Source organism: Phaseolus vulgaris, chromosome 2, assembly GCF_000499845.2.
Source record: "Phaseolus vulgaris cultivar G19833 chromosome 2, P. vulgaris v2.0, whole genome shotgun sequence".
Taxonomy (NCBI): Eukaryota; Viridiplantae; Streptophyta; class Magnoliopsida; order Fabales; family Fabaceae; genus Phaseolus; species Phaseolus vulgaris.
The window spans coordinates 48,143,191-48,156,651 of record NC_023758.2 but is presented as its reverse complement, the minus strand read 5'-3'; the positions used below and the strand labels follow the sequence as shown (position 1 = coordinate 48,156,651).

At 30.7% G+C, this 13,461-nt stretch overlaps 1 protein-coding gene across 6 annotated transcripts; it reads right to left on the bottom strand.

Moving 5' to 3' along the window:
- Nucleotides 1-634: 634 nt before the first annotated feature.
- Nucleotides 635-8,384, bottom strand: LOC137812891 (VIN3-like protein 1). Of its 6 annotated transcripts, none has more exons than XM_068615135.1 (7): nucleotides 8,092-8,200; nucleotides 7,689-7,834; nucleotides 6,971-7,025; nucleotides 4,306-4,408; nucleotides 3,021-3,648; nucleotides 2,400-2,710; nucleotides 635-2,281 (listed from the first exon to the last, which is right to left on the bottom strand). In XM_068615135.1, the coding sequence occupies exons 5-7, from the start codon at nucleotides 3,467-3,469 to the stop codon at nucleotides 1,086-1,088; spliced, it is 1,956 nt and encodes a 651-aa protein (XP_068471236.1). In that variant the 5' UTR covers nucleotides 3,470-3,648; nucleotides 4,306-4,408; nucleotides 6,971-7,025; nucleotides 7,689-7,834; nucleotides 8,092-8,200; the 3' UTR covers nucleotides 635-1,085. The 6 variants fall into 6 exon arrangements, with proteins under 6 accessions (XP_068471236.1, XP_068471235.1, XP_068471232.1 ...); XM_068615134.1 differs by having other exon boundaries at nucleotides 7,721-7,834; XM_068615131.1 differs by lacking the exon at nucleotides 4,306-4,408 and having other exon boundaries at nucleotides 7,721-7,834; nucleotides 8,092-8,384.
- Between the last annotated feature and the right edge of the window lie 5,077 nt (nucleotides 8,385-13,461).

Below are 13,461 nucleotides of genomic sequence, written 5' to 3'. Positions count from 1 at the left end.
AAAAATTAAACCCGTTTCTTTAGTTTAATTAATAATACCTATTAGAGTCCGGTTGCATGCACTTATTTCAAAATTGAGAAAATAAGAAAAAAAATTAACTTAGTTTTTTCATTAAGTGTTAATTTTTAGTGTTTTAGAAGTTCATACATAGATGAAATTTGTTTAATTAATAAAGTAAAATCACTAATAAATCATACTTATAATTTATTATTTTCAACCAATTTTTTCAATCACTTCACTTAATTAATTATGTCTACCTTCCCTGGAGAAACTATTGCTAACCAAAGAGGTCAAATGAAACGCAACTTTTCTTCATAGAAAGTAACATTTTGTTTTCATATGACAATTATTCAAACTTTTCACATTATTTGACACATTTACACACGTCCAACAGAGAAGTTACTCAGTAGCTTTTTAATTTCACGAGTGCTACGTGCATAAATGGAGATAGAGGTATATTTAGACAAGAACCTGTTCTAGGATAGACTATGTAATGACAGATATGCTATACGTAACCCCATACATTATTTGACTAATTTACCTAGTTATTTTATTCAGGTAGATTAAGATCTCTAATACCCATTTCAAGCGTAATCAGATGGACACAAGCAGAAGCACATTACTTTACCCACAATTGGTTGAAGCAAGCATTTTTTCATTTGCCGGCTCATTAGTGCGGAGAACAAAGATGTCAAAAGAATGACAAATAAAAATGAAATCAGCAATTGAATCATGTACCTTCTTCAAATAAAGGTTATGAGAAGAAAGTTTCAATACTAATATCTTCCGTGATTAAATTCGTTACCAAAAACTATTGCAGCAATCTAGAAATGGCATAATACCCCCTACATCCTGAAACTTCGTGTCCGTAAATCCTCCCTCCAGGGAAAAATGAGTTACTGTTTCTGCGATCATCAATGCAAATCCTTTGAGCAAGACAAACCTGTCTGCAATAAAAATGAATCCCTTGGAAGATGATTAATTTTTTTAAAATGCCGTACAAGGCAAAAACAATCAGAGGGTGATTTTTTTGGACAGAAAATGATAAAATAAGCAAATGACAAACTTGTCCGGTGGGTTCACCCTTAATTTGATGCCCCAGCTTCACTACTGAATCCATTTTTTTGCCTCTTGTTGGATATAATATCAGAAAAAGAGTCTACCAGTTGCCCTGCCAAACTACTCGGATCATCCATAAGAGTCTGAATGAAGGTATTAACCACCCTGCGTTCTTGCTCAGTCGCCCTTAAACTAAACCATGTTAGCAACTTCAACCTAAATTCCTGTTTGATGTGACCCTCACATTCTAGCCAACGAATTACTTTCACACAGTACTCAAAGTTCTCATCCAAGGAACATGAACCATCACATATACGTAAAGGAGAACCGTTAATTAAAGTGCTGTCACAATCATGTGTCTCTTCCAATGTGCTTGCTATCCTTTTTCTGCACATATCTATGCGTGAATCAACAGCAGATACTTCTCCTGTTGGCCCATGGGTCCAGGTTTGAGAATCCCCACTCCCATGTGATCTTGCCAAACCATTTTTGTCTAGATCATGAGAAGCAGCATCATCGTCTCCCTCCACAGTTTGCAACAAAGAGCAACCATTATCTTCATCCCTAGAATACTCAAACGGAGGTGTTAGCTCTTCATTTAAATCAGGAACTGAAACAACATTTAAATCAAGGCCTCGAGTAACTGAGGGCAACTGTGCTTCTGGAATTCTTGGTTTATCTAACCGTTCACTATGTCCGCAGCAATCTTTCATATTGACAGAGCAAAACTCTTCCAAGTAACCTTGTTCTTGAGCCCAAGCAAGACGCAAAATTTTCCCAAGGTCTCGAACCTTGAATCCATAGCTGTTCAGTGTGTCATTTGGCACCATCTTGGATCCCGAAGAATTGCCCCTAGATAGAAGGTTCTCTTTTTCGTGATTATTAGCAACAGACGAGGAGGGGCTATTTTTAATTACCTCGATGCTCTTGGTAAAACACTTAGCCTCAGAATGACCCAGGTCACGTGTATCTGTGTAAGATATAATCCTAAAAGTATATTCTGTGCAAGGGTTGAGGTTGGATATCAAAATCCTCCTCTGAGACTTGGGAAACACGGAAACAGGATCTTTGGTGGGTGATTCATCCCGACTCTTGTAATACCAGAGCTTGTATCCCTTAATCTCCTCAGAACATATATTTGATATTTCAATTAAAATGATTTTGACCGAGGAAGTTGTTACCTCTTCAAAAACAAACTTGCAAGCAGCAGGAAGTGAACCCTCTGCGAGTCATAAAATACCATCATGTCCAAAATAAATGAGACCAAAAAAGTGAGAAATTTAAGCCCCGTCTCCCCAAAAATATAAAAAAATAAAAAGCTAAAGAGCATTAATTCCAACCTGCAGAATCCGAGTTTACATTCAGAACAGTGGCAAGCCACCTATCAGCTTTCTCAATAGCAAGTGAACAGAGTTTCTGTATATCACTAGCAATAGGGAGTCTGCTGACAATGCCTCGAGCCATCTTGGCAGAAACGCCATTCACAGGGCCAACTTCTGTCTCCAGCTTAGCCTTCGCCTCTTGAACTGTTTGATGCAAGTCTTTGAATTTTGTGGTTCCGTCCAGGAGCCTGTAGCTCAAATATATCCTGTAACAGAGTACATCCACACGTCGGGCATCCTTAGCAATATTTAGCTGCTTCTTCCAACATCTGAAATAAATAAACATGAATGAACAAGCCAAAATGGATCTCGAAATTTACTTACCAACATAGAAGCAGCAAATGGTTTAAATATATTATACAGTCTACTTGTCTTTTGAGGAACTGAAAAAGGTCATAAAAGTATTTCAATTCTTTTTGAAAAGATAAATCAAATGTAGCAAAAACTGCAAAAGTATGTCTGCTCAGTTGCTTCAAGCATGGTATATTAGCGAGTGAAGATCCTTTTTAAAAAAAATTTACTCGATAGTGTATTCAGAATGAAAGTTACGCAAGTAGACATGTAGACAAAATTACTTACCCAAGTATCCCCGTAACTTTACCACAGGATGCACAACAATAACCACCATCTAGTTGCATCAGTTGCCCATGATCAACAACCCCCACCTTTTTATGTAAAAGGGCACATTCAATATGGCAAGACAACCCACAGGAGTCCCCTTGAGTAGATTCAGATGTGCATACTAACCAAAGACTCGGATCCTTGTTATCATCAAAAAGGTGACAAATACAGCAAGAGCATCTTCTACAGAATGTGTCATCTATAGACAGAACAGCCCTACAAGCAGAATTTTTACAGATCCAAGTGTTTGAATGGCCAAAATCAGAAGACTGGTCAGGAGGAGCTATGAGTCGAGTGGGATTTTCACCCTTCCGAGACTGCTTTCTAGATGGCTGATGGCTGAAACTAGAAACCTTTTTTGTGTCTTGTTTCTTAATCATCTTACCAGTTGACTTAGTTTCAGTCATCCTGCTTTTAATTGAAATGTTTTTTTTGTCCTTATCAACACACGTTCGAAGAAGTTCCTTCTTCAGACCACATTTTACAAACTGCTGAAGGAGTTCTGAACTTTTCGAAGCACCATCAGAATGGCCATTTTTTTCCAGAGTACTTTGCACACTGGAAGAAAGGCTTTGAACACCAGAAACTGGACAGAAAAAACAACAAATTGTAGTAGTGATGGCAAAAACAACAAAAAATAAACTTCAAACAATAAAACTAGGACTCGAGACAACACAAACAGCAGAGATAGACTAAGACTATGTAGGAGTAAAACATGAAAGCAATAAATGATGATTTGATTTCAGGTTCCACCAAAGAAATGTGCATATAAGAGTTGAATAAACCAAACATCCAACAACCAGAACTAACAACACCAAATTATATAGCTAATTCCGTGAAAGAGCTAATTAAGGAGACAACAATTTACAAATGATTATGCCCAAACCACAAGAATATTTGACTACATTTACATGTTATCCAAAAACTGTTGCATACAATCATTAAACTGCTTTGACACTTGTGAATCAAAACCAGTTGACAAGATAAAACATCTGCTAGCTTCTTCGAGGTCAAAGTTCATATGAAACATTCCCCTTCACATCAGCAGAAACAAAATGGAACCAATCGACCTTAAAATTTATATATTTTTGAAATCTGCAAAACCTTGAGGTTTAAATTAAGAGCAGATGCTAATAGCAAATGATATTAGTCAAAATCATTCAAGGTAAACAGCCAGGGAAACACAAATATGGATAAATTATTGCAATTTTACTTCTAGATGAACATCTACCAAGGAAAAGACCTGGAATCAAGTTCCTCCAGCCAGACAGATTGCACAGATTTTGAACAAAAGACCCAGATTATAAGCTATCATGCAATACGACAGATACAAGTCTCGAGCCATCCTGAAAATGGATAAATTTATTACGTGATCTTTTTAATAAATTCCAAATAATGGGATCTGATTTTCACATCAAAAGTAAGAATATTCACAATGAAGACTGGTGAAGCAGCACAAGTATGCACAACAACAGGCTTTCCATATAGGAGTTGCTGAGAGTGTGTCTTATTACACACAGCTTTATTTTGTAATCAGGGAATAAAGTGATTAACAATATAATATAAGAGAATCCTAACTAATAACTATATCTTTGTTTCCTTATTTACATATAATTTATATGATATAATAATCCACACAAATTAAATCAAATACCTTAACTAAATGGAAGGTTACATGAAAATTTGATAGGGGAGAGGGAATCTACGAAAACATCTTCAAAAGCAAACAATGTGGCAACCACAGTTTTAGATCTCAGATGGCACATAGTGGCCAACTCTGAAATCAATATAGCAAGATGATCATCATTTTTAAATACGAACAAATAGTTCATATATTAGACAAATAAGTACTCAAACAAAAACAAAAAAGAAAACTAAAGAAACTCAATATAAATAACTAGTCACAGTATATAGACACAATCACTATCAATCAGGCATAAGAGCATAGTAATAAAATGAAAAGAATGAAAGATGATGGTTAAATTAGATAAACCAATCTCAAAACCTTTTTTTTAACATGATAGCTTTCAGGAGAAGAATGATGTACCTCTCTTTCAATTCATTGTACTTGTTAAGATGAACAAAAAATATTTAGTAAACATTGACAATATAGTAAGATATAATCCCAGCTAGTCAAACACGTCAAAAGTGTGCCTAGGGTACTGAGACAAGGGTCCACATGAGATCAGTGTCTCAAGAGTGTCTTTCTGCATCAGGCAAAGTCTGCCTCTAATGTCTCATTGACAAGGCTGAAAATTCTACGAAACCACAACTATCTAACTTATTAACTGTGTGAGGGTGAATCAATCATGTGTTCACCTAATACCTTAACTTTTTTTAATAGTTGATAAATACAATGACAGCAAAATCCATGACCAACTAATCTAGTGTTCGATATTTTCTGCCCAGAATCTCTTAATAAAAAATTGAATTTCATTACAAGGTACACAGACCAGTACATGGTCACTGTAAATGCTTCCAGCCCAAAAAGTTCTCGCATGAGTGATGGTCAGAGATGTCAATATAAACCACTAGTTCATATTCGCCTAATAGATTAAACTTAGGTAAAATAGACAGTCTTTGGGACTCTTAGCAGCAAACAACTCATGCACTTGTAAAATAAAATGAACACCACAAAATGTTATGCCCGAGTAGTAAGTTAAAATGGAAAATCAACACAAAATAGTAAAAATATTTACTGACAATTCATTTACATCCTCAATTTAAAAAAAAAAAACAAATTTATCTCGTCAAGTTTAAAGAGAAAATAGTTGGATTATTCTTATAAATCATTAAAAGGAAAAACCAACAAATATCCCATCGGAAAATATGAACCATAAAAGGTTTTCTCCACTATTTTAATAACCTCCCATAATATACTTGAAAAAAGTTAAGTCACGATGTTTTATTATTATTCTCATAAATAGGGTTAGAGAAAGGTTTTAAATGTAAAACATTTCAATACATCAGATTCAATCTGTGTTTTTTTACTGAGTACATCATTATTCCAAATTTAAAATAAAAAAAGGGAAAGGGAAGGCAATTGGATATTCCACTTATGCGAACCATTGATACAATTGTGTTCCAAAACAATATTCTTTAGATTAAGGGGGAAGTACAATAGAACTATACTAATCAGTACGATATGTGTTCATAATTTATTTTTAAGAAAATATAACAAGCCAATCCCTGATATATAACACCAATGACCCTGGACTCCAAGAAAATAGCAGAATTAATCTCTAGCATGTGTACTAACAGGGCATATCAGATCATTGGATGAATATATTTTACTTTAGCAATAACTATAATATATTTGATCATACTGGTCAAACAAAATTCACGAAGATGATAAGCCAAGCGGGCAGAGGAAGCTTCAAGACCATCTTATTGGAACATTTTGGTTTCAAGATTCTTCCTCAAGCAAGCACAAAATGGTGCTATGCAATAAATCACGAGGCAGCAATATATAAATTATAACAATGATATATGGACAAACAGCCCTCTAAATGTCTAGGTGCCACTTCCAATATTTATATCATGCATTGGACTGAAACTGTACAAAACTTAGTATTTGTCAGGAAAGAAAACACAAGTAACAACATAGTTAGACATAATTGAAATAAATGGCAGCATGACATTCAATGGAAGAACACTGGTAACATAACAGAAACACTAGACACACATACAACATAGATAATGAGACTTTTAATCACATGTTCATCTTCCCCAAACTCAAATTTCAATCGTATAATATACCATACCCAAGATTGACTTTCAATGAATTAACATGTCAAAATAGAATAATAAAACTACATCAGTTAACACTCAGCTATATACACCAAACAAAGAGAAAACGAACTGTCATAAACCTCTAAAAGAGCACACAGAAGAAGCACAGGACATACCTTTAGCCAGGAACTTTTCTTCTAAATCCATTAACTATGATTTAACGGCCCTTTCCTGCAAAACACAGATATAGCATTACCACGATGTTATACTGGTGAGAAGATCAAAGCTGTGTCATGTAAGAGTTACCACTCCACAAAGCCAAATATATAAAAAAAAGAAATTACAAAGTAAAGTCTCAATTATGGAAACACACCAAATAAAGTTAACAAATGGTAATTTGACAAATGTTTAACATGACAAGTAACATTCTTTAGCTAAAATTCCAGCTGCTCAAGATCAAGAACAAACAACTAACAACAATGTTAACACGAAAGTTTTGTTTTTTCTTGTTCATCTCCACTCTTTCTTTAACAAACAAAAACACCATGACATTTCATAGGAACAATGACAACTCATAAGCTCAAATACAAGAATGTGGCTCACAAACAGATCATAATAGACCCGCAATTAATGGAACTACAATGCAGGATAGGAAAATCAAATTAAATTATGTTCTACAAACAAAATAACAGAGAAAATTAGAGGAAAAGATTCAAATCATACATACACAAAATAGACCTAACCAACCCACAATGCCTCGTGCAGAAGATTAAAATAATCAAAAAGCAAATAGCATAAAAACCTACCACAATATCCCACATGCCCAATTAATATGACAAAAATATTTACTTTATTTTTACATACGTATACTATACAAAAATACGAAAGACGAACACAGAAGTGAAGAGAGCTCTATAAAGCCTCACACATCGCGATTTAACAGCCTCTTCCACACGCATTGTGCAGTCCGCATTGACGAGAAGTGAAATCAAAGCCTGTTTTTCTTAATTTTTCCTTTTTACCAGAAAAGGAAACAACTCCTATACACGAATATGAACGAATACAGAATTACAAAACATGACATAACGATAGAGGGGGAAGAAAAAGAGTGCACGAAGATACGGAAGAACAAATCTGCATAAAAAAGATAGGCGAAAAAATAGAACAAATATAGAATGATAAATAGTATATAATAATAATAATAATAATAATAATAATAATAATAATAATAATAATAATAATAAAGTGTAACAGAAAATTTGGGTAAAGCGAAGAAGAGAATCTGGAGAAAACGCACCAGGGAGAAATGAAGAGAGTTTGTTGTTGAGAGCGTGAAAATCTTTTTGCTCGGAAGAGCATGAATTAATAAATCGAAGGCAAAGAAAATTCTTCGTTGTTAGTTGTTGGAGAGAGAGAGAAAGAGAGAGAGATTGTTCACGTTATAGAAGGGAGAGAAAGCGGCGAAGGGCACGCGCGGAGGAGCGCGTGGAAGGGGAGAGTAGTAGTTTGAAAGCAACAATGGTTTGGGGTTTTCTGCAGTTGCACGGTTACCGCTACACATCTACTCCCACACTCTCATCACTGTCTCATATCATCTTCTCTCTCTTCTCTATCTATATATATATTTATTATTATTATTATTTATTTTATTTTATTATATATATTTACGCTAACACACAGTACATACTTTTTCTTTTCTTAGTTTCCTTTCCCTTTTATGACATTCACGTGAAAGGCCATAAATGTCCTCGCAAAGTGAAAAATTAAATACCATACTTAATCCATAAATTTATACTCAACGGTTTATTTGTTTTTTACCAACTAAATATCAATTTTAAAAAATATATAACCGGATTTATATATATTCGATGTACATAAATTATTTTAAATGTAATTATTTTCTTTACATATCAGATACTTAACCATTAACTTTTTTCTAATATTCGAATCTTATTTTTTAATGTTTTTATAGCAAACGTACATACAAATACTAAAGTATATATTTAAAAATAATTTTTAATTGCTATATTCGATTGTGACTCAGATTTTTCTTAAATAAATTTTCAAATTACAAACACACCGGCGTTATATTATTTAACAACGTATCTCAAGTCATTAACTGTTTAATATTTAACTTCCTTTATCACTTTTCTTTCTTAAATTTTAGAAAGCATAAAGTGAGACGATATTTCCTTTTAGTTTGAAAGAAATTTTCGCAAAATATAACTTTTTGATCTGATAATTTTTTAATATTCTTAATATTTATTATAAGGAAGTGTACTGCGTTTGATTAGGATTGACACATTAGGAGGGTTTGAAGGCTGATAAAGTAGGTGTACTATACTAATTTGGTGGGATGGATTTGTGACGAAAAAAAGGAAGAAGGAGGAAGAGACATCCTAATTTAAGGTATGGTGATTTGAGGGAAAAGTTTGATTATTAATGGTGAATAACCATTATGTAATTGTATCATAAATTAATTTTGAACATGTGGTGTGTGGTTGTTTAATTTACGTTGTTTATGTATAAAAAATTCAATAAATCAATATTTACATGTGTTCCAAAGTTCTATAATTATTAGTTTTGGATACATAATCGATTATGATTCCAAATTTAATCGATTATATTGGAGATCTCACATTGATTAAAGTTTATAATATTTGATTGTATATAAGTGGATGCAAATTTCATCCAATGAGCCGATTTTATGGAGTTAAGTTATGCTTAAAATCCACTTTTTAATATTGTATATTGTAATTGATTAAGTATGTATGTTGCCGTCATAGTAAGACAAAATTTCAAATAGTCATAACTTTTGATAAATAGGTCGGATTGAGATACTTTAAAAATTAAAGTTGCTCGATATGAGATAAGAAACGCAATGGTCAATAACCAAAGGGGATTAGGTCCACCCAAATCTCCAAAAATCAATCACTTACCATTACTCTCTTTTTTGTTTAGGTATTTTAGCATTTTAGTTCACATACTACATTTGTCAGAAAATTCTAAATTCGTTTGTGGTATTTCCTTGTATCAAACCATAATGTGTTCCAAATTAAATTTTATAATTTTATAATTTAATTTAAAATTATGAACAATATTTTAAAAAAAGTTTGGTTTTACAAAAATTCATTTTTTCTTATTTACAAATTTCTATTCAAATATATAAATACATGTTTCAACCTTCATATATACACATTTATTTTTATTTTAGTTGAACTCCTTAACAATTTCAAGATAAATATATTTTTTAAATGATTAAATAACACAGATAATTTTGTTAATAATAAAATTGTATCAATCATACCATCTACTATATTTTCACTCACTTTTTCTACATTCAAACAATATAACTTTCAACAAACCTTCCCCTCTTTTCCTTCCCTTACCACTCTCATCCTCTTCCAAACAAAGAAATATTTTAGTCTTTTACATAATCATATTATTTAAATAAATAAGTGAACAAATTTAGAACAAAATTCATCAAAACATAAAATCATTTTTTTTAAATCATTTTTTAATTCAATTGCCTATAAAAAAAATTATCCTTGTTTTTTATTATCTTAAACGTTCGATGATCATTAAAAAAGGATGTCAACTTTGTTCACAACGCTATTCAATTAATTCATCAGTGTAAATAGTAAAAATTTGTGATTTTTTCTTAATATAACTTGACTACTAACAGGATTTGAAACTTTTTTTCAAAACCACAACATAACTTTCCAACTAAACATTATTTCAAAAAGGTAATTAATTTAAACAAAATGCATTACATCAGTCCCATGAGATTATAAAATGAACATTATTTCTCCATAAGTGACAAATGCATTACTGTTGCATATTTATATCAGTGCATGATTTCATTGTACTGACTATTTATGAATTTAAGTACCACTAATCTTCATGAATTATTAATGGATCTTCCAAAAATAATGCATGTTTTATAATTTTATAGCCAAATGTTGTTAATTCTTAAAAAAACATTATACAAGTGAATGATATATTAAAATTGCACGCAATAGACGCATCTTGTGTAGGATATTTTTTTCTTACATGATATATGAAATCTGCCCTTTAAAGAAATGATACCACAAAATACATTGCATAAATGTGGACTAATTTTCTTCCCATAATCACGGAAAAAAAGATAAATTAATTATTGACTTTAATTATGTTCTATTATATGAAGAAAGTTCCATGGTAATTTTAACCAAATCCTTGACTTTAATGAAAGATCTTAATTTGTTCCATAGTTTCATAAATGCATCCATGCTCGTGTGTGTGACTTTCACCATTTTTGAGTTTGAACTAAATGTGTCATCAATGGAACATGCACACTCTCCTGGTAAAATTTGTCATTTACACTTTGAATATGGCTAATGTTCTCACCAAACCCAACAATTTAACAATACACATTAATATTTCAGTACATAACTATGTTATTTATTAGTTAACTCCTCTCTTAATTTGGTCAAACTTTTATTTTAAAATAATATTAAAAAAATTAATAAAATTCATAAGATGAGTCTTCATCTCAGTCATGTTTTCCATTGATTCATATTTTTCACTACATGAAAATTATTCATTTCAACCATCTTTAATTCCATAAATATTGTATCTGTACAAACAAAATGGGTCTAGTGACGGAAAATTGTTGTACAATATTTGTTGACATGTTGGTCATTCGGTCGCTTCATTGTTCCTCACTCTAAGTCTCATTCTTTAGTTTATTGACGCTCAGTCGATGTTGACCTGCAAAATGTACTATGACGATAAAGTAAGTACTCAGTATTCAAAGTGTATATTAAAAATTGATTAAAAGCATACCTTAAACATTTGTATATGGTTTATTTATAATGTTTAGTCACGAATCATCTGTTGTAATGGGTAAAATCTATCATGTATCAGTGTTAGCTTATTTTTTGGGATATTTTCTAATTTATCGGGACGCTACCCGAATTTGGTGGAACGTCTCTAAGTTTTCAGATAACTCTTACAATTGCCTTAATTGCTATTTATTATAATTATTTTAAATGTGTCTTCAATCGATGAGTCGGTAATCAAGAGAACAAGTGATATGAACACATCCAATACCGACCAGTACAACTACAAATTAATCGATCTCATAACATATTTTAAATACCACATTAAAAATGGTGGTTTAAGCTCTTGAAACATGTAAACTCAATTTACAATTCATTCCAATTAAAGAACAAACAAAAAGAGAAGAAAAGGATTATAGTTGTTACACATTTAATAATTTTCCAAATGTATAAAACAAATAAGAGGTTGTCAAAATTTTGAAATCATATACAGTAATTTATCCAATAAAATCTATTTCTAAATTTTATTTATTTAAGTTGCATTTACTCTTGAATATTTAAATTTTATTATAATAATGAGTATCCGTTATAATTATCAATGTACAAAACCAATTTTAAATCGATAAAAAAAAATGGTTTTAATCCAATCGATGGAAGCATTTAAGCTTGACAACTGGTGAGTTGCATTTTTTTTTCATGGTTGGTGGAGATACCAATAACATTATAATGTTTTAGTGTATTCTATGTAGAAGTTTTGGTATTTTCAATAGAAAAGGAACACAATAAGATTATGAGCAAACTAGAGTACAAGGTTGTAAAGATTGAATATAATGTTTCAACAAACTAAAATTTCATCTACATACATGAAATTACTTTTCATAACAGCACTTGCAACAACTCAAATATGAAACATCAATATATCTATTATGAAAATTTAAATATTGAATGATTTAATCATTATATATTAGAAATGTCTATAACATTATAGTTATTTTATAAAAATAAAAATGTGTTTTTGAGAAAGCACTGTTTTAATTTTAAATAAAAAGTTATAAATATACAATTAAGTTTGTTATTTTATTATTATATTTATATATAATTTTAATAAAACTATACATTTATTACGAAGAAAAACACAATTAAAAATATAAATAAAATATGAAGTATTTGTGTTGTTTTATTAATAATGTAAAATATATAAATTTCTATTAAAAACTAGGGAAAATATGAAATTCATTTAAAAAAAATTAGGAAAGGTGGAGGGAAATATCTCATAGTAAAATCATTCAATTTTTTATTACTAATTTTTTTTAACTTGCATATTTTTAAAATATAATTTATAATTAAATTTAGTCTATGCATTATTTTAAAATAAAATAAAGAAAGTGAATACCATTTTATTAAAAATATATGATAAATGGATTTCATTTTATTAAATACATAAAAGAAATGATATTTTTTTAAGTTAAAAATATTTTATTTACAAAATTTAAAACCAAAAATATACCCATTTTAAAACTAGAATGTATTGTAAATGTGATATAACTCCTAACATGAATAAATAAGTAAATTGTGCTAAATGAATACATATTTATGTAATTTCTGTATCAATAAAAAAAATAATGCATTGTTTTTATTAAATATTTAACATGTCATACCATCAAATTATTCAATAAAAAATGAAAAATTATAATATCATTTCAAATAGAAATATTGTTTTAACTTGAAAAAAAAATATATTCTAATAAGATTGTGAAAAAGTGGCCGTTACTTGATATTATTATTTTTTATAAATAATATTTTTATACAAAGATATTAGAGAGATCCTATTTTTTTATATTGTA

What these genes read in the sequence shown, in the direction of transcription:
- LOC137812891 (XM_068615131.1), bottom strand. Translation starts at nt 7,001, where the DNA reads ATGGATTTAGAAGAAAAGTTCCTGGCTAAAG. An exon ending in AGAAAAGTTCCTGGCTAAAG is followed by an intron (nt 3,649 to 6,970) that starts GTATGTCCTGTG and finishes TTTTCTGTCCAG; the next exon opens with TTTCTGGTGTTCAAAGCCTT. An exon ending in TGTAAACTCGGATTCTGCAG is followed by an intron (nt 2,282 to 2,399) that starts GTTGGAATTAAT and finishes TATGACTCGCAG; the next exon opens with AGGGTTCACTTCCTGCTGCT.